The following is a 22,794-nucleotide window of genomic DNA, read 5'->3' as shown; positions in this document are numbered from 1 at the left end:
CAAAGGCCAAGTTTGACTTCGGTCAAAATTTTGAGTAATCGACCTCAAAATTAGGATTTGATGGTTCCAATAGGTTCATATGATGATTTCAGACTTGGGCGTATGTTCGGATTGGGTTTTGGATGAACCGGGAGCGTTTTGGCGTCTAATAGTGAAAGTTGGTTCTTGAAGGATTTTGAAGTTCTTTAAATTTGGTTTGGAGCTGGTTTTAGTGATATCGAGGTCCGTATGAAATTCCGAGATCGGAAGTAGTTTCGTAATATCATTTAAGACTTGCACGCAAAATTTGGTATCATTCCGAGTAGTCTAAGTATGATTCGGCGCATTCGAAGAAATTTGAAAAACTTGAAGTTCAAAGTTTGATTCAATTTGGTTTTGGGATGTGATTCTTGGTTTCATTGTTGATTTTCACATTTCGAGAGTTCGAGCATGTCCTTATCATGTTTACAGACTTGTTGGTGCCCTTGGACGGGGTCCCGAGTGGATCAGGTGAGTTTTGGACCCCTCAGAACAAAATATAGAAAACCAGAAATCCTAGTTCTGGTTTTCTTAAAGGATTAGGACTGGGGTAAATTTGTGCTAAGCATTCGTGATAGCTTGTCCGCGTTCGCAAAGGTCTGGGGCCAGTGACCTTTGCGTTCGCGTAAGGTGACTCAAGTTCGCATAGAGGAGTCTGGGCTGGGTTGGGTCGCTGATTTGTTCTTCGCGTTCGTGAAGTAGCCCTCGTGTTCGTGAATGTTAGGCCAGTCCAGCCTTCGCATTCGCGATGTAGTGTCTCCAGGAGGCCTGGTCCGTTTGCCTTCGCGAACGCGAGGCCCCTTCTGTGTTCGCGATGAAGGGGGCAGCTGGGCAGTGAGTTTTAAAAATCGGGACTTAGGCATTTTTGGGGGCATTTATTGCACTCTTGGGCAATTTGAGAGCTCTTAAGGAGGGGATTTCGACCTAGCTTTGTGAGGTAAGTAATTTCTACCTAATGTGAGTTTAATACATAGTTTATGGGTAGATTATAACATGTAAATTAGTGAAAATTATGGGTTTAGATGAAAACCTAGGTTTTTGATAAAAATGAGATTTTACCACGAAAATGGTTATGGAACTTAGTGAAAATCATATATTTATATTCTTAAGGTTATGTGTAACAAGTTTCTTCAGAAATTTCCAGAATCCGGGAACGTGGGCCCCGGGATGAATTTTAGGAATCTTGCATTTAGAGTTGGGAAATTACTTTAATGGTTGGGATATGAACTTTTAAACCTATATTGATTAGTTTTTACACTATTTGAATAATTTTTGATTGTTCGGCACCGAAATGAGGGTTTGCGCATAATCTTGGACCGGAAAGTAGGCCTTGAGACGAGGTAAGTCTCTTTTCTAACCTTGTAATAGGGAAATTTCCCATAGGTGAACTTAATTAATATGTGTTTATTCATGGGGGCTACGTACGCACGAAGTGACGAGAGTCCGTACGTAGTTACTATTCCTGTTTATGTCCGAGTAGCTTTAGGTTTACACCATGCTTTGTAAACACTGTTATTTGATTATATTTGTTAATTGTAGCAAATGGAATTAAGTTGAGGATTTTCAAGGAAATTAAAAGCTTCAAGTTGAATTGTCTTTATTTTGAAAAGAATCAAGGAAGGATCATGATTTATTGATAAATTCACATTTGATCGCGGCGCACGTATGATTCGCGAGCGGGATAAATTAGATGCATCTATGGTTCGGGCCGTTCGACCCTAGGCAGTGCACAGTTTACATTTATGTTGGACCTGACCGAACGTCCTCAGTGGAATTCGTGTGTGTCAATGGAACTGGAAGTCCTTTTTATAACTTGTATAAATTCATTGTTCGAGAGATCATTGTTTTAAATGAAGGAAGTATTTTGGGTTCTTAAATATGATGAAAGAATTGTTCAATTTTTTCTTGTTCTGAGTTTTATTGTTATCTCTATATATCATGCTTAATTAGAATTTCATATTATTATATTGTTGGCCCTTAGTAAGTGTCGGAGTCGACTCCTTGTCACTACTTTTTCGAGGTTAGACTAGATACTTACAGGATACATATTTTTACGTACCCATGCTACACTTCTGTACTTAATTGTACATGATTTGAGGCAGGCGCATCTGGTCATCAATCCGACGCGCAGATTTGATCCCCATTTCGAGACTTCACGATGAGCTGCCTTCTGAGTCGTTCTGCAGCAGCTAGAGTCTTCTCTATGTTATACTTTTCTGTCTATTTCCTTTTAGAGAGTAGATTAACATTCCTTTGTATATTCTACTAAAATGCCCACATACTTGTGACATCAGGTCTTGGCACACACACTAGTAGACTTATGATTTTGGACTTGTTTACATAATTTTGATTTGTACTCACTTGCTTCCGTTTAATTATGTTACGTTTGCAAATCTCTAAATCTTTTTAACAAGTGAGGACATGTTATCCACATAATAATTTATTTAGACGGGAAATCACTAGTTTGATCAGTGTTGGCTTGCCTAACAACGGTGTTGGGTGCTATTACCGCCTAAAATAGAATTGGATCTTGACATCCCCACCTTGTCAATCTCACGTGTATGATCTAGGGGAATCAGGTGTTAGGTTTTATTCATAAACAAAAAGGAGGCTTTGGGATATAAACTTGAGGGCAACGTGAATCGCAGGCATAGAAGCCAATTGGGTTGATTCCATTAACATTAAGTTTTAACACTTGTTCTGAAGCAAAACATCATTGTATAAGAAGCAACAAAAAGAATCATTTTAGCTACACTTTGGTGTTGAGTTCAGGTACTACTAAATTTTAGTATGTCTTTTTAATTGAATTTTTGTCAACTAGTAATAAAACAATAGAATTCAGTGACTATGCTATGTTTAGTAGAATTATATATAGGATTTGAAACTTTTTATGAGAACTCAATTATTAAAGTTGCATCAGATTTTGAACCAATTATTTAATAAAACCTTATTCGGATTTTTGGACTTACTCCTTTCTAGCTACTGTTCGTTATTTTTTTTGTTTAGTATAAAGATGCTTTATTTTACTTAATGTCTTGGAGCACGGGTATTAATTTATATAAATTTTAATTTGATAATTAAGTTAGATGGTGGTATTATTAAATTTTCTTCTTTAATTCATGGATTAAGGTGTAAGATATTAAGGTTTAACTCTAAGGTTGAAAGTTAGGGATATTGAGTTTGACCCATTATGTGACATCATTTATCAATATGTTATATAGATTGAGGGCATTGAAGGCTGTTTGGTTGGTGCTCTAGACGTTGCCAGGTTGGAAAAGTTGTGGTCAGCGAGGTAAGTGAGACTTTAAGCTTTGATGCTTGCTTTTACAAAACTCATTTGAAAATATGTTTTGTCTGCCTAGTCCATGTATTGGGACGAGCATGCGCTTGGTAGAATCGGTGGTCGTTGACCAGTCGCAAATATATATTATTTTGTAAAAGCTAAAATTATTTAACTTTGTGATATGGTGTGATGTGGCGTAGCCTCGTGCTATGGTGTTGAGGCGTTAGAAATTATTTCTTCGCTGACGTAATATATTTAAGGCATTGTGTATGCCGTCGTGGTAGTTTAGGGGCATTAAGTATGCCGTCATGGTAGATTTGGGGCATTGTGTATGCTGTCGTGGACTCGTTGGGGGTCTTTGGTTAATTTCCTTCACTACCGTTAATGACAAGTCCTTAGTGTATGTATATAGTATTGTTGTTGAATAATTATTTGGACCTTATAGAGTAATTATATGGTGAAAGATTTATGTGCATATTATTTTTTGTGCTCGTTGTGTGTTTGTATTTTCTAACACTTGTTCCAGAGGTATTCAGAGTGACGGGTCGAGGATCTTACTGGGTTATATTTACATATAACTCACTCCTTACCTGTATGTCTATGCAGATACTATTGGTGAAGACGGAGCTAGTAGCTGAAGAGTTCGTTAGAGTTGATTCAGTTATTGAGGTGAGTCACCGCATTGTTCGTGAAGGCTGCCAAAAGAGTTTTTATTATTCATTCATATGATGTCTTTTGTAATTCTCTTAGATGCTCCATGGTCTAGTGTGGGATTTGAGCTAGAGTTTTAGTATAATATTTCGAGATATTAATTGTTCGTAATTAATTATCAGATTATTTAGATACTCATTTAATTAATCAAATGTTGTAAATTGATGGCTAAGGTATGAAAGTATGGTTCGCCTGGCGGGTGGTGTTAGTTGAGTGCCAGTCACGTCTAAGGGGTAGTTTGGGGCGTGACAGAGCAAGACCTAGACAAAACACTTGGAGTGCAAGTTCAATTAAGTGACTCATGAAGCAGATGTGGATGTGAGGCTTGATACACAAGTCATCCCCAAGAGAGGAAGTTTCAAGTACTTTGGGTCAGTAATCCAAAGAAATATAGAAATTGACAAGGATATCACACATCATATTAGAGCGTGGTTGATGAAATGGAAGTTCGCATTCGGTGTTCTATGTGATAAGAATATGCTACAAAAACTTAAGGATAAGTTCTATACAACGGCGGTTAGACCAGCTATTTTATATAGGTAGCGGTTTGGCCGGTCAAGAACTCTTATGTCTAGAAGATGAAGGTGGAAGAAATGAGGATGTTGAGATGGTTGCATGAGCATACTAGGATAGATAATATTAGGAGTGAAGACATTCGGGATAAGGTGGGGGCCAACCGTGGAGGACCAGATACAGGAAGCGATTCTTAAATGGTTCGGGCATAAGAAGAGGAGAGGAAATGAAGCCCCTGTAAGGAGGTGTGAGAGGTTGGCATTGATAGATCTGAGGAGAGATAGAGACAAACCAAAGAAGTATTGGGAAGATGTGATTAGGCAGGACATCACGCTGCTTCAGTTTACCGAGGAAAATGACCCTTGATATGAGTGTGTGGAGGTCAAAAATTAGGGTTGTCACACCTCTTTTTTATCCCTCCAAATGATAATGTGATGTTGGATTGTGGGTTAAAGAGTTTTTTCCAATTAAAGTGACAATTTTGAAATATGGATTATTTTGTTATTCAGAGTCGTCACTTGGAATTGATTTTTGGGTGTTCCAAGTCACCTTTTATTTGAATCCATATTCAAAGGAAGATTTGACTCTTTATTATTGGTCTGCGAAAACAAGTTCGGGTAAGGAATTATGTTGACCGGGAAGAAGGTGTAAGGCATTCCCCGAGTCCCGTGATTCTAGCACGGTCGCTTTATTGACTTAAACATGGCTTTAATTAATTATAAATAAACTGTGATTTCTATGATTTTCATGTTTTACCTATCCTCTTTTATTTATTAAAAAATAAGATTATTTTTTAAACGAATCATGTGTGTAAATGCGTTTTGTTTATTGTGCCAAAATCATGCCACGCGTACGTGTACACAATTGCGATAATTGATTTATTAATACTCACCTAAAACTTACTAACGATATGTGAGTTATTGCATGGAGAATTATCCTATATGTTAGATTTAAGAAAAAGTAGAGCCAACTAAATTCAAACCGAATACATGACCTAAATGACTAAAATGGGAAAAAAATGAAAACTTCAAAATTAATGACATGGTGCGCACATTTAAAATCTATTGTGCCTATTCTATTATTTGCTTTGAAATTTATTTTTAAGAAATCCAAAACTTCAATAAATTACAATCAACACTCACATGGCCCATTCTACACTTTCTAGATAGTCTAAATTCCAAGTTTAAGAAGCATAATTTAATATACTAACTCAATGATGATAGAGGCATAAGCACACAAATAAAGAAAATTAAATTAAATTAACTAACATGCTCATGCTCAGAAACACAGCTTTATTCTCATTTGCAACATAAAAAGAACAACGGAAATAATATATTAAACAAATATAGAGTTAGAAAATGGACCTCAAAAAAAACCTTCCAACATAGATAAGGAAAGTGAGCGGAAAACCTTGGATGACGACGACCTCAAGCGACGGAACATCGACTTGAAAAAATGTTGTTGTTTCATGTGAAAAAAGTGGACTGTTTTAAGGTGATTTCAATAGAGTTTTGGGCGTTGATTTTTGGACTGTATTTGGGTGGAAAAGAGGACTGTTTCAGCTGGATTTTATTAAGTTTAAGAGCTATTTTTCAGTTGCCTTTGGAGGTGGTTTTTTGGGGTTAATGGAGGTAAGTTTTGCAGCATTTTTGGACAGCTTTTGTTGTAATTTCGGGCTGATTTTTAGTGGGTTCGTTAGAGGAGGAATATGTGTGACAAAGGGAGAATGTAGTGGCTGCCTTCTTCTCGGTATTCATCCGTGTGTGTGTTTTTTATGGAGAGGATAGGGATTGTGAGTGGTGGACAAGTGGGGGACAAAGAGTGGGGAGCATGTGGGGGACAAAGAGTGGGAAGCAAAGGGGAGTGGGGTAGAGACAAAGGAAAGTGGGATGGGGGACAGGCGTGGGGGACACGGGAATATGGGTGTGGGAATGCGCGTGTGGAATAGGAACGGAAGATGGATAAGAAGTGAGGTATCTGTGAGATAAGTGGGAAAAAGAATTCAAACATGGTCAAAATTAGGTGTTCACAGCATGCCCCTCTTTGCGTGGAAGTATGAAGAGTTTTCACGCAAAGAAAAGATGAGCAATATGACTAATATTTGGCTATAAAAGATAGGGTGCAACTGAGTCCTAGTTTGTACGGCCTATATATTCCGGGTTATAAGGGAATTAGGTCGCGTGTAGTTTAAGAAAATAGATGAAATGCTGAGCTGAGGAGTCGAGTGAGGTTCCGTCGAGGTTCCGATTTGCGGTCCCATTATTACATCAAAATCAAAGTCTAAAAAAACTAAACAAACCTATCAGCTATGAATTACAAGATTCATGTCTATGAGTCTTCTGAAGCTTGATCTTGAGTCTTGGTTGGTTCTTCATGTGGACTCTGATCATAATCTTGATGCTTGTTAGCTGTAGGTGCTGGTTCTTTCCTTTTTTCACTTCTCGGATCAAGACGGGACATGCAAAGTTTGTGACTTCAATCATATCTTGAGTAGTTCGTATCTTTCTCCGCTTCTGCACTTTGAGTTCACTTCTTTTCCTTTTTCTTTATTCTGGATTGAGACTCATTCTTTGGTCGTCTCGAACCCTGTGCCTCGAGGTAAAACCTGCTCAAACACCAAAACAAACAAACGAACGAAATTTTCTACCCTAGTTTTCACTAAGAAAATTTCATGAGTTATTGTAACAAAATTCTAAACTACTTCTTTATTGAAAGCAATAAAATCAGGATTGTGTATCCTTGAGAAAAAGGGATTGGGGAGTGGAGCCCTATATCTATACTAAAAGTCAACTAGGGAGTGGAGACCCTATGTTGGCCAAAGGCGACTAGGGAGTGGAGACCCTATGTCTAAAATAATATCAACTAGGGAGTGGAGATCCTATGTTGGAAAGGCGACTAGAGAGTGGAGACCCTATGTCTAAAAATAAACTCAACTAGGGAGAAGAGACCCTATGTTGGAAAGGCAACTAGGGAGTGGAGACCCTATGTCTAAAATAATCTCAACTAGGGAATGGAGACCCTATGTTGGCAAAAGGCGACTAGGTAGTGGAGACCCTATGTCTAAAATAATCTCAACTAGGGAGTGGAGACCCTATGTCTAAAATAATCTCAACTAGATAATGGAGACCCTATGTTGGCAAAAGGCGACTAGGGAGTGGAGACCCTATGTCTAAAAATAAACTCAACTAGAGAGTGGAGACCCTATGTTGGCAAAAGGCGACTAGGGAGTGAAGACCCTATGTCTAAATTAATCTCAACTAGGGAATGGAGACCATATGTTGGCAAAAGGCGACTAGGGGGTGGAGACCCTATGTATAAAATAATCTTAACTAGGGAGTGGAGACTTTATGTTTGCAAAAGGCGACTAGGGAGTGGAGACCCTATGTCTAAAATAATCTCAACTAGGGAGTGAAGACCCTATGTTGGCAAAAGACGACTAGAGAGTGGAGACCCTATGTCTAAAATGACCTCAACTAGGGAGTGGAGACCCTATGTTGGAAACGCGACTAGGGAGTGGAGACCCTATGTCGGAAAAATGACTAGGAAGTGGAGACCCTATATCTAAAATATTATTAGCTAGGGAGTGGTGACCCTATGTTAAAAAACCCAGCTAGGGATTGGTGACACTATGTTGGAAAGCTCAGCTAGGGATTGGCGTACCCTATACTGGTGAAGGAAATGTAACTAGGGGTTGGGGCCATATATTACTGAAAAAGGAAATGTAACCAGGGGTTGGTGCCATGTATTACTGAAAAAGGAAATGTAACCAGGGGTTGGCATCATGTATTATTGACAAAAATGTTGAATCCCCCTGTGTGATAAAGTTCTACCTGGGTTAAACTACAAAAAACAAACATGCGAAAAGAGTACTTCTATCCGAAAACTATGAGTTGGATCCCCCTAGGCGAAACGGTTCTACCCGAGTTAAGCTACATAAAACAACCTGAGCAAAGAGTACTTCTACCCTGAGCTGGATCCCTTAAGCGAAACGATTCTACCTGAGTTAAGCTGCAGAAAAGCAATCACAGAGAAGAGTACCTCTACTCCAAACTATGAGCTTGATCCCCCTAGGATAAATGGTTCTACCTAGATTAAGCTGCGTAAAAACAACCTTAGTGAAGAGTACTTCTACCCCGAACTATGTGCTGGATCCCCCTAGGCGAAACAATTATACCTGAGTTAAGCTATGAAAACTAAGTCTGGGTGAAGAAGACTTCTACCCGGAAATATGATATGGATCCCCTAGGCGAAAAGGTTCGACCTGGGTTAAGCTATGAAACTAAGCCGGGGCGAAAAACACTTCTACCCGAAAATAGGAGCTGGATCCCCCTATGCGAAAAGGTTCTACCTGGGTTAATCTATGAAAACTAAGCCTGGGTAAAGAGTACTTATACCCGGAAATAGGAGTTGGATCCCCCTAGATGAAAAGGTTCTACCTGGGTTAAGCTATGAAAACTAAGCCTGGGCGAAGAGTACTTCTACCCGGAAATAGGAGCTGGATCCTCCCTAGGCGAAAAGGTTCTACCTGGGTTAAGCTATGAAAACTAAGCCTGGGTGAAGAGTACTTCTACCTGGAAATAGGAGCTAGATCTAGGCGAAAAGGTTCTACCTGAGTTAAGCTATGATAACTAAGCTTGGGCAAATAGTACTTCTACCCGAAAATATGAGCTGGATCCCCCTAGGCAAAAAGGTTCTACCTGGGTTAAGCTACGAAAAAACAACCTGAGCGAAGAGTACTTCTACCCGGAACTATGAGTTGGACCCCCTAGGCGAAAAGGTTCTACCTGGGTTAAGTTGTGTAAAAACAACCTGAACGAAGAGTACTTCTACTCGGAAATATGAGATGGATCCCCCTAGGCGAAAATGTTCTACCTGGGTTAAGCTGCGTAAAAATAACCTAAGCGAAGAGTACTTCTACCCGGAACTATAAGCTGGATCCCCCTAGGAGAAAAGGTTCTACCTGGGTTAAGCTGCATAAAAACAACCTAAGCGAAAAGTACTTCTACCCGAAAATATGAGATGGATCCCCCTAGGCAAAAAGGTTCTACCTGGGTTAATCTGCGTAAAAACAACTTGAGCGAAGAGTACTTCTACCCGGAACTATGAGTTGGATCCCCCTAGGCAAAAATGTTCTACCTGGGTTAAGCTGCGTAAAAACAACCTGAGCGAAGAGTACTTTTACCCGAAAATATGAGTTGGATCCCTCTAGGCGAAAAGGTTCTACCTGAGTTAAGCTGCGTAAAAACAACCTGAGCGAAGAGTACTTCTACCCGGAACTATGAGTTGGATCCCCCCTAGGCAAAAAGGTTCTACCTGGGTTAATCTATGTAAAAATATGAGGTGTGAACAATAGTGATGTATGCCGAAAGTAAAAGAAAAATGGAGATTTTAAAGAGCTTATGTTTGGTGACATTCGTTCTTTTAGAATCACCATTCTGCATGCTTTGTTCCTGCTTCAAACAAGAAAAATTTGTGAGTTTTCAAAGTGGTGGTTGGTTTGTGGCCTTGATGCCCTGAGTAGTTTGATTCACGACCACTGCTGTCGAAGAACCGATTCTGTCAGCATGGCACCGAGATGCTTGACTGCTCTATATTATTTTCTGGAGACCTTGGCTTTCCAAACTTTTGCCGAGATGGTTGGACACGTGGGACTCAACCTTTTCAACTTCATTTGCCTTTATATGCACTTCAATTTGATTTTCTCCTTCCAAGAATTTTGATTTCGAAGCATCGACCGCCATGGCCAGTCGAGGCCGACTTATGCCCCCTGACGAGGTTGGGTGCCTTTTTCCATATTAGCTTGTAGCAAATGAGAACCCTGTAAATCAGTCATACCATCCTTTCTTTGTCTTAGTTTCGAAACAGAGTTAAACCGAAAGAGATTTAGAGAAAACAAACAATGGAATGGAGAATGAGTTTAAAACAAGAAGTGTTCCTTTCGGGGAAAGGAAAAAATGAACTTATCTAGAGTACATGCGTACTTCAATGAACATGACATGCCTCATGGACTGGATGTCTGATCTGTGTAAACCGTCCGACTCTCAGAAATTCATCACAACTTTTTCCTCAAAATCGAGAAACCTAGTCAGTACTTTGTCGATGCCGATGGCTGTGAGAATCCTCTTTTCGACCAGGGGCGCCACTTTGCGGGTTTTCACAAGCTGGCCTCTCTAATTTCTCTACTCACCATCGCCTTATAGTGCTCTTTGCGAGTTTTCACTAACAAAACTCTCTCATTTTGATTTCTTTGCTTACTGTCGTCTCACGGTGCCTGTGTGGGTTTTCACCAATAAGACTTTCTCATTTTATTTCTTTGCTTACTATCGCCTCACAGTGCCCGTGTGAGTTTTCACCTATAAGACTCTTATTTTATTTCTCTCATTTGATTGCATCGGATCCAAGTAGTTGTATCCTCCAATTTTGGACATCTTTACCGATTGATCGGAAGGACTTGAATAGGATTTGAGGTAAAAAAAAGTTTGGACTGAATTACAACATTGGAACCTTTCAGGCGAATCATCGCCAAACCATTATAACACTTGCCCCAGTTTCACTTTTGGGGGAATTTGGATTTTTATTTTGGTGTGACTGAACCCCAAAGAAAGGCTGCCTACGTATCCTTTCGGAATCAAGTCGAACGTAGTTCAGGAAATTTGTTTTTTTGATTTTTTTCTTTTGTTTTTCTGTTTTGTTTTGTTTTCTCTTTCTTTTTCCTTTCCTTTTTCTTTTTTTTTCATTTTTCATTTCTTTTTCTTCTTTTTTTTTAATTTCATTTTTCCAATTTTTTTTTTCAATAACACTTTCATGTTCCAAAAAGGGTAATCAAAGAAGAGTAACCGGCTCAAATGAGTTTGCAAAGGGTTAAGTGTTTGGATAGTGAGAAAGAAAGCCTTTTTATCCTAACCGTAGAACATTAATGCTATATAGATGATCCAACATAGTACCTTTTGATTGTATTTGCATTAGCAGTTGTTTCAAGGATATTTCCTTCGATGTGTCCCAAGTACAACGCACTCTTTTGGCAGTACTCTTGTTGCAATGTATGGACTTTTCCAATCTGGAACCAATTTTCCTTCAGCTGTTCCAAATCTTTGTTTTATTTCCTTAAACTTATCCTCATTGCGATCTAATTCTTAATTCATTACTTCGAGGTCTAAAAGTTTTTCAGGATCTAGGCATGAAGTCCGCAAGAATGTTATGTTATTGAAATCTGTATTTAACAGAACTGAAAAGAAAAATAAGAAAAGTGACAAGACTAAGAAAAGAGATATTCCTCGACAATGAAATATTAATGTCATTTGATTTTTTTTTTAATTTTTGAAGATAGAAGGGTTTACATCGGAAAGTAAGACAATAAAGTAAAACATCCGGATCACACCCTGAGATAATCCGGACGCAGAAAGGATAGCAAGACTGGCTACCGAGACTCTCATCTGATGGGGAACTTTCAGGTTTGGCGACCGTTTTTTTTGCTTTTCTTCTATCTCGGCAATGGCTGCAACGACCTTTAGTGCCGGATCAAATTTCTCATCTTCACAAATCATTCCGACTATTGGCCCGCGGTTGTGTGCAGGCAACAGATTGTTCATCACATCAACCTTCTTCATCATGAAAAACAATTCTTTCAGCTTCAATCAAATCTTCAACTGCCCTTTTGAGGGTCCAACAGTCCTCTGTACTGTGTCCCACTGATCTAGAGTGGTATTCACATCTAGCATCAGCTTGGTGCAAGGTTGACTCGGGGTTCGGCTGGTTCGGGGCCACTGGCTGCAATACATGTAGCCTGATTAGCTTTTGGAATAAGCTTGAATACGATTAACCAATAGGGGTGAACTGATTATTTCTGAAAGGCTCTCTTGGGCGAGGATTGTATTGGGGATCATTTGGTTGAGGATTATATGGAGCTTGGTAAGGATGGGCATTTCTTGGAAGTGGAGCTCGATTTTGTGGATAATGTTGTGGTCGTGGGTATGGTTTCGTGTTCATTATCGCATAGGGAGGCGGTTCCACGACATAAGCAGCATATGATTGGCTGAATGACCTGCGGGCCCCCCTCAAGCTTGAAACCATCATGGTTCCCTCTTCAACCCCATTTTTGTTCATCAAACCCTCCGAACCGTTCTGAACATCTGGTGATGTAGCTTTAAAAGCAGCATGACTCAAGATTCGACCCATTTTTAGCTCACTTTCTACCGTCTCCCCAATTTTGATAGCCTCATCAAACGACTTTCCCATAGCGGACATCATGTTCTAGAAGTAGTCCGCCTCTTGGGCTTGTAGAAAGACCGTGACCATTTCAATTTCATCCATTGGAGGCTTTACCCTGGCAACTTGCTCCCGCCATTTTACAGCATATTCGCGAAAGCTTTCCACAGTTTTCTTTTTCAAATTGGATAAATTGTTTCTTTCGGGAGCGATGTCCATATTATACTGGAATTGGCAGACAAAATCTCGGTCCATATCGTCCCACACGTTCCAATGAGTAACTTCTTGATCCGTATACCACTCATAGGCGATTCCGGTGAGGTTTTCCCCAAAATAGGCCATTAGCAGCTCCCCTTCTCCACCAGCGCCTCTCAACTGGTTACAGTATCGTTTCAGGTGAGCGACCAGGTCTCCATTCCCGTCGTACTTTTCAAATTTTGGCATCTTGAATCCAGCTGGCAAGTGGACATGGGGAAACATACAGAGGTCAGAGTATGAGACTCTCTTTTAGCCACTCAGACTTTGCATGTTTTTCAGGCTTTATTCCAGGCTCTTCATCTTCCGAGCCATTTCCTCTTGCTCAGGATTTTTAACAACCTTTTCTTGCTCCATCGAGAGATCATATTGCGGAGGTTGAGTGAAAGAGTGTGGGGTCACATATGTTATTTCTGATTGAAGCCATGGAGCCTGAAAGGTGAATATTGAAGGCTCAATATACGGTCGTGACAAAGTTGGTTGTGCTCTGGTGCAGACTGGTGCTATAGAGAACAATATTGGAGGTGCCCAGGAAACTGGCGCCTGGGAGCGATGGAATGGAATTGGAGGGTGCCCGCATAGGATAAGCGGGTTGGGCACAGGGGCGTTGGTAACCTCACTTGACCTGGGGATCAACTCAGGGAACCCAAGGATTGCACTTGGTTGTTCCCTACCATTAGACCAGGCGTCCCACATTTTCAATATGCGGAGATGCAACATCTTATTCTCTTCAACAGCTGTTGATTCTAGCTGCAGAATAGTCGATGTCGGGCTATCCGATGATTGATAGATTGCTTGCGGTGGCCATCTGTGCCTTTGGATCTTGTGAAGGAGGGAAAACTAGACTACCAACAAAACCAACCACCAAAACCTTGCTCTAATTTGCACACCCAACAACCTTGTTAGTTTTAAGATGCTTAACAGATATGAAATCACATATTGGGATGCAATGCACCTAAACAGTTAAACGTTTCTACTATGTGTTTGAACGAGTGCATGTTTCATCTCGACCTTAACTAACTCTTTCAGTATGTACCTCTTTTCTTTTATTTTTGCCTCTCTTGAATCACTCTTGATTTTTTTTTTTCATTCTATTTTTGCCGCTCTTTTATTTTTTGGCACTCTCTTTTCATTCTTTATTTTTTTTGTTTTTATTTTTGTCACTCTTTTATTTTTTTGTCACTCTTTTTGTTTTCTTTTTTTTTTTCACTCAATTTTTTTTTCATTTTATTTTTCACTCAATTAATTCTATGGCTATGATCGAATCCGATGGGGATTGCCTACGTATCATGATGTCGCATGAATCAGATCTTGCGTAGTTCGGGGATCAGGAATAAAGTAAATAAACTAACTTTATTTTTTTCAAATACAAGGATATTTTTTTGGTAGAAAGAAAGACTTCTAAAGAAGAAAGAATTTTTGGATTCTTTTTTTTTATTTCTAATTTACTTTGAATATTTTTTGGAATTATTAAAAGAGTTCTACAGAAAAAGATTTTTTTGTTTGGAATTTGAAATTTTATTTATTTAAAAAAATTGGCTTTTTCGTTTTTTTTTTAAAAAAATTCAAAATAAAGAAAATAATTTTTTTTAGATTTTGCTTCTTTTTTTTTTTTTTTGAATTTTCACAAGAGAGACTTCTAAAGAATAAAGTTTTTTTTTTGATTTTCTAAGGTAAGAATTCTAAGGAAGGAACTAAGGGAAAATATTTTTTTTGGATTTTTTTTTTAGAAAATATGGGGCCGAAACCGATGAGGTTTGCCTACGTATCTCACATTCGGTGAGAATCAGACCTGCGTAGTTCTATCAAGAATAACTAAAAAACTATTTTAAAAATTATAATTTTAAAAACCCTTAAAAAATTTATATATAAAAAAATGGGTACTTTATGAAAACTTAGGGGAAAGTTTTTTTTCTCTCTCCTCTGTTCAATCAATCTATCCTAAAGTCGGTCATCATTTGAGTGAAGCCTACTAAATAATGTTACATATATCACATAAAAAAGAACATGTTGGTCCGAAAAATTGGTACATGTCTAGATGGGGCCGACCCCTGTGCCGAGTCCCGCTAAGTCCAATGCACATGATGCAAATAAAGCGTAGCATACTAGGGATATTCATTGCTTTGTTCTTCTAAGTTTTCAAATCCTAAAGGAGATGGTATCTAGACCTGGCTTACCTGGGTGGACAACCCAAGTCGAGCAGCGTCAAGCATCACCAGTAGTAGAACAACACTGGCTAGCTAACGGCTCTCCCGCCTAAACATGTGTGATTAAATCCTTCACCAGAAGCTGATAGGCTAACTGGCTTTATCTCAAGACAGAAATTTTGTTATGCTGGTAGGCAAACACAACATAACTACATATCAGAAGACTTAGAGGGGTGCGAGAGAGGATACAATTTATATCACAGTTCAAATAAATATTAAAGCGGTAAATAAGCGACAAATAGCACATTATGCTCACAAACACAATAATATCCAAGACATGATAAAAGCCAAACAAAATCAATATACAAAGCTCGAATTCTTATTAATAGTCCCCAGCAGAGTCGCCAGAGCTATCACACCTCTTTTTTACCCCTCTAAATGATAATGTGATGTTAGATTGTCGGTTAAAGAGTTTTTTTCCAATTAAAGTGACAATTTTGAAATAGGGATTATTTTGTTATTCAGAGTCGCCACTTGAAAGTGATTTTTGGGTGTTCCAAGTCACTTTTTATTTGAATCCCTATTCAAAGGAAGATTTGACTCTTTATTATTAGTCTATGAAAACAAAGTTCAGGTAAGGAATTCTGTTGACCGGGGAGAAGGTGTAAGGCATTCCCCGAGTCCCGTGGTTCTAGCACGGTCGCTTTATTGACTTAAACATGGCTTTAATTAATTATGAATAAACTGTGATTTCTATGATTTTCATGTTTTACCTATCCGCTTTTATTTATTAAAAAAATGAGATTATTTTTTAAACGAATCAAGTGTGTACATCCGTTTGTTTATTGTGCCAAAATCATGTCACGCGTATGTGTACACAATTGCGGTAATTGATTTATTAATACTCACCTAAAACTTACTAACGATATGTGAGTTATTGCATGGAGAATTATCCTATATGTTAGATTTAAGAAAAAGTAGAGCCAACTAAATTCAAACCGAATACATGACCTAAATGACTAAAATGGCAAAAAATGAAAACTTCAAAATTAATGACATGGTGCGCACATTTAAAATCTATTGTGCCTATTCTATTATTTTCTTTGAAATTTATTTTTAAGAAATCCAAAATTTCAATAAATTACAACCAACACTCACATGGCCCCTTCTACACTTTCTAGATAGTCTAAATTCTATGTTTAAGAAGCATAATTTAATATACTAACTCAATGATGATACAGGCATAAGCACACAAATAAAGAAAATTAAATTAAATTAACTAACATGCTCATGCTCAGAAACACAGCTTTATTCTCATTTGCAACATTAAAAAGAACAACGAAAATAATATATTAAACAAATATAGAGTTAGAAAATGGACCTAAAAAAAAACCTTCCAACATAGATAAGGAAAGTGAGCGGAAAACCTTGGATGACGACGACCTCAAGAGACAGAACATCGACTTGAAAAAATGTTGTTGTTTCACATGAAAAAAGTGGACTGTTTTAAGGTGATTTCAATAGAGTTTTGGGTGTTGATTTTTGGACTGTATTTGGGTGGAAAAGAGGACTATTTCAGCTGGATTTCATTGAGTTTATAAGAGTTGTTTTTCAGTTGCCTTTGGAGCTATTTTTTTGGCGTTAATGGAGGTAAGTTTTGCAGCATTTTTGGACAGCTTTTACTGTAATTTCGGACTGCTTTTTAATGGATTTTTCAGAGGAGGAAGATGGGTGACAAAGGGAGAATGTAGTGGCTGCCTTCTTCTTGGTATTCATCCGTGTGTGTGTTTTATGGAGGGGAAAGAGATTGTGAGTGGTGGACAAGTGGGGGACAAAGAGTGAGGAGCAAAGGGGAGTGGGGTAGAGACAAAGGAGAGTGGGATGGCGGATAGGTGTGGAGGACACGGGAATATGGGTATGGGAATGCGCGTGTGAAATAGGAACGGGAAGATGGGTGGGAAGTGAGGTATTTGTGAGATAAGTGGGAAAAAGAATTCAAATATGATCAAAAATTAGGTGTTCACAAGGGTAGAAAATTAAATAATTAATAGGTAGGCGTATATTTTCCTTGTCGACACCTGTAATATTAGTGTTAGTCTTGTACTTTTTTATTTTTAAATTTCTATTACTACAAGTTGTTCTTTCGCTTCGATTTTTTTGCTTTCTTTGAGACATTATTATCTGTTGCTACTGCTTCTTTTTTAATCTTTCCTTGAGCCTAATGTTAATCGAAAAGAACATTTCTACGTTCTCAAGGTAGGGATTAAACATATTTATACACTATTCTCCCCAGACCACACTTGCGAAAATTCAATGGATCTATTGTTGTGGTTGCATGCAACACACCATAACATACTTGTTTGGTTATTTATACCACATTGTCGTTTAGGGTGATACTTATTCCAGTACAAAATTTCACGATAAATACGGGCAGTTGAGCATTTTTCTAAAATAACTATTTTATGCATCTCTTTGGTCCGATTTGCACACTTAGCTAAACAGAAATTAGAAAGAGTTTAGTTTCAGTTAGTGTATAATCTATTGTATTATTTAAAAAGTAATTAGAGGTAACTAATACTCCCTCTATTTTAATATATTCGTCTGACTTTCCTTTTTAATCTATTTAAAAGGAATGACACCTCTTTATTTTTGGTAAGTTTTAATTCAAATATTTTTATTTTATCATTAATGGCATATTTAATGTCACATGCAAGATTCAGAAGATATTTATCGTATGTTATACACACCATTAGTTTAATATCACAAGATTAAAAAGTCTTATTTATGTTCACAAGCTTCGTGACAAATCAAATTAAGATTCATAAAATGAAACGAGGAAGTAACAAATAATCTTCTTATTTCAATCACAAACTTCTTCTAAGATTCAATTAGAAAAGCTCGCCTTATTTCAACATTTCTTAGGAAACAGATATGTCTTTCTTAATTTCATTCATATCAGAGTAACCAAAAACAAAGTTACTGTCTTATAAGGATCATAAGGGAAAAGACTTTAATTCAAAGCACCCGACCATAAATAGGAGAGGCAGAACAGAAACTTTAAGTTTATGAGTTTAAAATTTTCAGACATGACAACTTAACAGACTCAAGATAGATTATTTATACATATTAAGTAAATTTAATCTAAATACATAGTCTGCCAAATCCGTAATTAATACTCTAGCTCCGTCCCTAAAGATAATGTCAAAGCTTTCGCACAATGACAGGTGCACCATACTGAGGTTGAAGAACCAGAGCGGTCATGGTCGGGCCATGAGCATAGGAGGGAGAGAGTTCAAACGAGTAATTCTGTAAGATTTTAGCCAAAACAAGTTTGACTTGAATCATAGCGAAATTCATTCCAAGGCAAATACGAGAACCCCAACCAAAGGGAAAATACATCAAATCTTTGGCTGCTTTTGATACTCCTTCTGAGAATCTTTCTGGATTGAAAATAAGAGCATCTTCTCCCCATTGCTCAGTGTCGCGGTGGATTATTTGCAGAGGCACCAAAAGCTGTGCACCTGATGGAATTATATAGTCTCCAAGTTTTGTCTCTTCGTTTGTTTCTCTAACAAGAGAACCTGACGGATATAACCTCAGAACCTCGTGCAAGATCATAGTCACCTACATGTATTGTAGAATTAAGTAAATCAGATATAGACAGACCTCTCTATAATAATATCCTTATATAACAGACATTCACTATAAAAGTCAAGTTTTACTCGGAACCGAGTTTTATGTTATGATATAATATATGTCATCTATAACAACATTTCACTATAGCAACAAAAAATATCTGAACAAATAAAGTTGTTATAGAGAGGTTTGACCGTATATGTTTTAGCATGAAGAGGAGCCTTGGAGCAATAGTAAAGTTGTCTCCCTGTGACCAATAAGTCACGAGTTTGAGCCGTGGAAGCAGCCACTAATGCTTGCATTAAGGTAGGCTTACTATATCACACCCTTTCAGGTGTGGCCCTTCCTCGGACCCTGCGTAAACGCGGGATATCTTGTGCACCGAATTGCCTTTTTTTTTTTTTTTTTTTTTTTAACACTTAAAAGTCTCTTTCGAGTTGAAGTTCCGATGCATTGACAATGTACAAAATATTTGCTCAATCGAGTAACTTGTAAAGTAAAGAGTTTAAGTTCTGTATATTAACGGGTGTAATATTTATACAATTAGGTACTTTAAGCAAGTCCATGTAAATTTCTTGTAAAAATTGTAACTTATCTAGTATTATAGGTTAAAATTTACCTATAGTATTAAAAAATCTTTAAAGTGTCAGCATATCTCCAAGATATATAAGCCTTAATTGGTAAATTGATAAAAAGGATAACTAACTTACTATCACATGTAATCTATACTGATAATGTAAAATAAATTTATATTGTTAGTATATAACTTAAATCAAAATAGTATATACCGACAAATCATAAGTGGAGACTCTTACAATTTTTAGCTGGTTCAGTTGATCAAACTTAGGTTCATCTTTTCCAATGATTTCAAGAACTTCATTCCTAGCTTTTTCTTGCCAATCTGGATGCATAGTCAAAACAATTGCAGTCCAAGTTAATAAAGTTGCAGTAGTCTCTTGACCCGCAAAATAGAAAGAGTTGCACTCTTCTATTACATCTTCTGTACTCATTCCCTTGTTCGAGTTCTTATTCCCTTGTTTTTCTTCTTGATTAGATTTCATCAACAAGCCCAAGAGGTCCTCATTGTGTGCTTTTCCTGATTGTACCTCTTTCTCTCGCTTCTCTATTATCCTTTTTAGCGAACTACGGACTATGTTATAGATGTACAATCTTCTTCTATTAGTTTTTGTTGGCACAAACCTATTACATAAACAAGAGCCTCAGTAAAGACAGTGTGAAGAACGTTTATACTATCAGGTCACCGTTAGTATATGTCTTAATTTCAAGATTATAGATTTCATTTCGAAGTACCTTAACCAAGGGAAGACATTAATAGCAAGTTTTGCAGTGAAAACAAGTTCACACTGTTCCCTCAGAAGCGAAAATATTAACTTCCCTTCTTCAAAGTTACTACCAAAGGCTGCTTTTGATAGTATATCTCCGGTTAAACTATGAAATTCTTGTGAAATATCCAATTCGCAAGAACCCTTTGATTCAGTTAACTTGTCCCAACTGCTTATCATTTTTTCTGTACACTCTGTAAATGCCCCCAACATAAGCTGCATGCATTTGAAAGGCCAAAATGAAAATAAACCTCTGAACAAAAAATGACATAAAAGTAAGGTAACTACTTAATTGAAAAATACCTTTAATTTTTCCAAGTGGAAAGCTGGATTAAGAATTTTTCTGTGTTTAGCCCATTTTTCACCATCGTAAGTCCCCAATCCTGTTACAAATAGCTTGAGGAAAGCACTGATTTTTGGTTTTCTGAACCCACCCGATTTATTTGATAGTACTTCCCGTATTAGCTTTGGATCCATTATGGTCACTCGAGGTATCGGTCCTAGCCAAAATAAGATAAGTTTCTCTGCAAATGACGGAAAAATTATACGGTGTAAATAGGTCAAATATTACTATTTACGTACCAATTAAAGTTTGAACACGGTCTTAAACATTTTCAGTAAAATTCCTGATTCGCCAATATTTTGTGCTACTAAAGAAAATCATGCAAATTAGTAAGAGTACTTACTGTAAGTGGTGGCGAGCTCATAGAACAAAGGATTTAGTCGATGGGTGTAGTCGTGATTCAAAGGCATGGGTTTAGATTTAGCTATTTTGTTCATTTCCATCATCTCCTTTAGATTTCCATAAAGAAATCTATATGGACGGCCATATACTCTTTGTTTTCGCAGCTCCTTTTCCACTGTTTTTGGCCGCCACCATATCAAATACAGCAATTTCAGGCACCAAAAGGAGAATGAAAGGCATATTGGTAGAGCAATTAAAACTGCAATACTCATGCTTTTTGCCTCTTAAGTTTGTAGTATTTCTTTGGTTCTTCTCTACAATATAAAGGAGCAGGGTATATCTAGTTAAAGGTTAGGACGGATTTTAAATCTTGATACTTCAGATCCTAAAACATTGTAAGACCTGTATATTTGTATTAGCATTTGTAAGGTTGCATAGTGAGAAAAGAAGAAATAATCTAGTCCCTCCTTTTGATTGTATGTGACATTATATTACTTCATTATTAGTTCGTTTAGAAAAGAATTATAGTATCTTTTTATATTTAGAAATACCTAATTTTAATTAACTTTTTCATCTTATCTTTAATGACATATTTTTATAGCCAAAGATTTATGTTTAAAATCACAAATTCCAAACTTGTTGTTTCCAAAATTTATGATTTAAATATTGTTGGCAATCTGATTATTTATCTAGTATGTTAGAAAGCTTTTTCAAAAACTTCAGCATAATGCTGAAGTTTTTACAAATGAACTAAATAACTCTTTTGCTGAAGTTTTTGAAAAAAGCTTTATGACAAATCTAATGAATCCAGGATAAAAAAAACTTCAGCTTCTTCAGTGCTTAAATTTTTATCAATCAACTAAATAACTTCAGCATCTTCTGCTAAACTTGTTGAAAAAGCTTAATGACAAAACTAATGAAACTAGGGGAAAAAAACACTTCAGCTTATTTAGTGCTGAAGTTTTTATAAATGAACTAAATAACTTCAGCATCTTCTGCTGAAGTTTTTGAAAACGCTTAATGAAAAACTAATGAATCCAGAACAAAAAAACCTCAGCAAATAGAGAACAAAACTTCAGCAACTGTGCTTAAGTTCAACAATTACAAACAAAAACTTCAGCTACTATGCTTAAGTTCAGCAATTACAAACAAAAACTTCAGCAAATAAGGAACAAAACTTCAGCTGTTATGCTTAAGTTCAGCAATTACAAACAAAAACTTCAGCAAATAAGGAACAAAACTTCAGCTACTATGCTTAAGTTCAGCAATTACAAACAAAAACTTCAGCAAATAAGGAACAAAACTTCAGCTACTATGCTTAAGTTCAGCAATTACAAACAAAAACTTCAGCACACTTGGTTCAGAAATTTTTGCTACTTCAGGCTCGTCTACTAGAATGTTGAAGTTTTGCGTGATTGCTTTTGCTACTTCAGCCCCGTATGCTGAAATTACGCGAAAAAGCGGGTACGCTTGTAATTTTTTTTGCAAAGCGAGCACAAGTTAAAACGTGATACAAAAAGCGGGTATAGATGAAAATGCTCCCTTTTAACACATTTGGCTACTCGGCAAAAACTATCTATAATCCCTAGCCGATAAACATATATTATATATAATAGTATTAATTATGTATAATATATATCTGTCGACTATTCTTTTGGGTTGACGGCTATTAAATTAATTTCTCAATAAATTTCCTAAACTTTATATCTTGCACGTAAATGACTACTCGGAATTGTGTTAACTCCAAATTAAAGGCAACAGTTGTGTTTAATGTAGTGTAAGTTCGATAACACACTCGGAACTTCGCATTGCATGATTTTCAGTGATTACTTCTGGTCAAACATCGTAAGTATTAATAAGTTGTTGGAAAAGAAGCAACTGATATTTCTTCACAGATTTTTAATGCTATAATAAATTTTTCAACCTAATTCGAACCATCACAGATTTTTAATGCTATAATAATAAATTTTTCAACCTAATTCGAACCAGTGAATGGGC

At 37.2% G+C, this 22,794-nt stretch overlaps 1 protein-coding gene across 1 annotated transcript; it reads right to left on the bottom strand.

Moving 5' to 3' along the window:
• Positions 1–18,141: 18,141 nt before the first annotated feature.
• LOC107827238 (cytochrome P450 CYP72A616-like) lies at positions 18,142–21,252 on the bottom strand. Its single transcript, XM_016654336.2, has 5 exons — positions 20,798–21,252; positions 20,415–20,635; positions 20,080–20,327; positions 19,584–19,968; positions 18,142–18,756 (listed from the first exon to the last, which is right to left on the bottom strand). The coding sequence occupies exons 1-5, from the start codon at positions 21,066–21,068 to the stop codon at positions 18,334–18,336; spliced, it is 1,548 nt and encodes a 515-aa protein (XP_016509822.2). The 5' UTR covers positions 21,069–21,252; the 3' UTR covers positions 18,142–18,333.
• Between the last annotated feature and the right edge of the window lie 1,542 nt (positions 21,253–22,794).

Source organism: Nicotiana tabacum, chromosome 10 (assembly GCF_000715075.1).
Source record: "Nicotiana tabacum cultivar K326 chromosome 10, ASM71507v2, whole genome shotgun sequence".
In the NCBI taxonomy this organism is placed as follows: Eukaryota; Viridiplantae; Streptophyta; class Magnoliopsida; order Solanales; family Solanaceae; genus Nicotiana; species Nicotiana tabacum.
Note: the sequence above shows the minus strand (reverse complement) of the source record. Positions and strands in the feature narration are given on the sequence as shown.

Excerpts from the sequence above, each read along its gene's own strand:
- LOC107827238 (XM_016654336.2), bottom strand. The coding sequence starts at position 21,068 with ATGAGTATTGCAGTTTTAATTGCTCTACCAATATGCCTTTCATTCTCC. Across the intron at positions 20,328-20,414 it reads TCCACTTGGAAAAATTAAAG|CTTATGTTGGGGGCATTTAC; the intron begins GTATTTTTCAAT and ends AAATGCATGCAG. Across the intron at positions 18,757-19,583 it reads AACTGAACCAGCTAAAAATT|GTGACTATGATCTTGCACGA; the intron begins GTAAGAGTCTCC and ends CAATACATGTAG.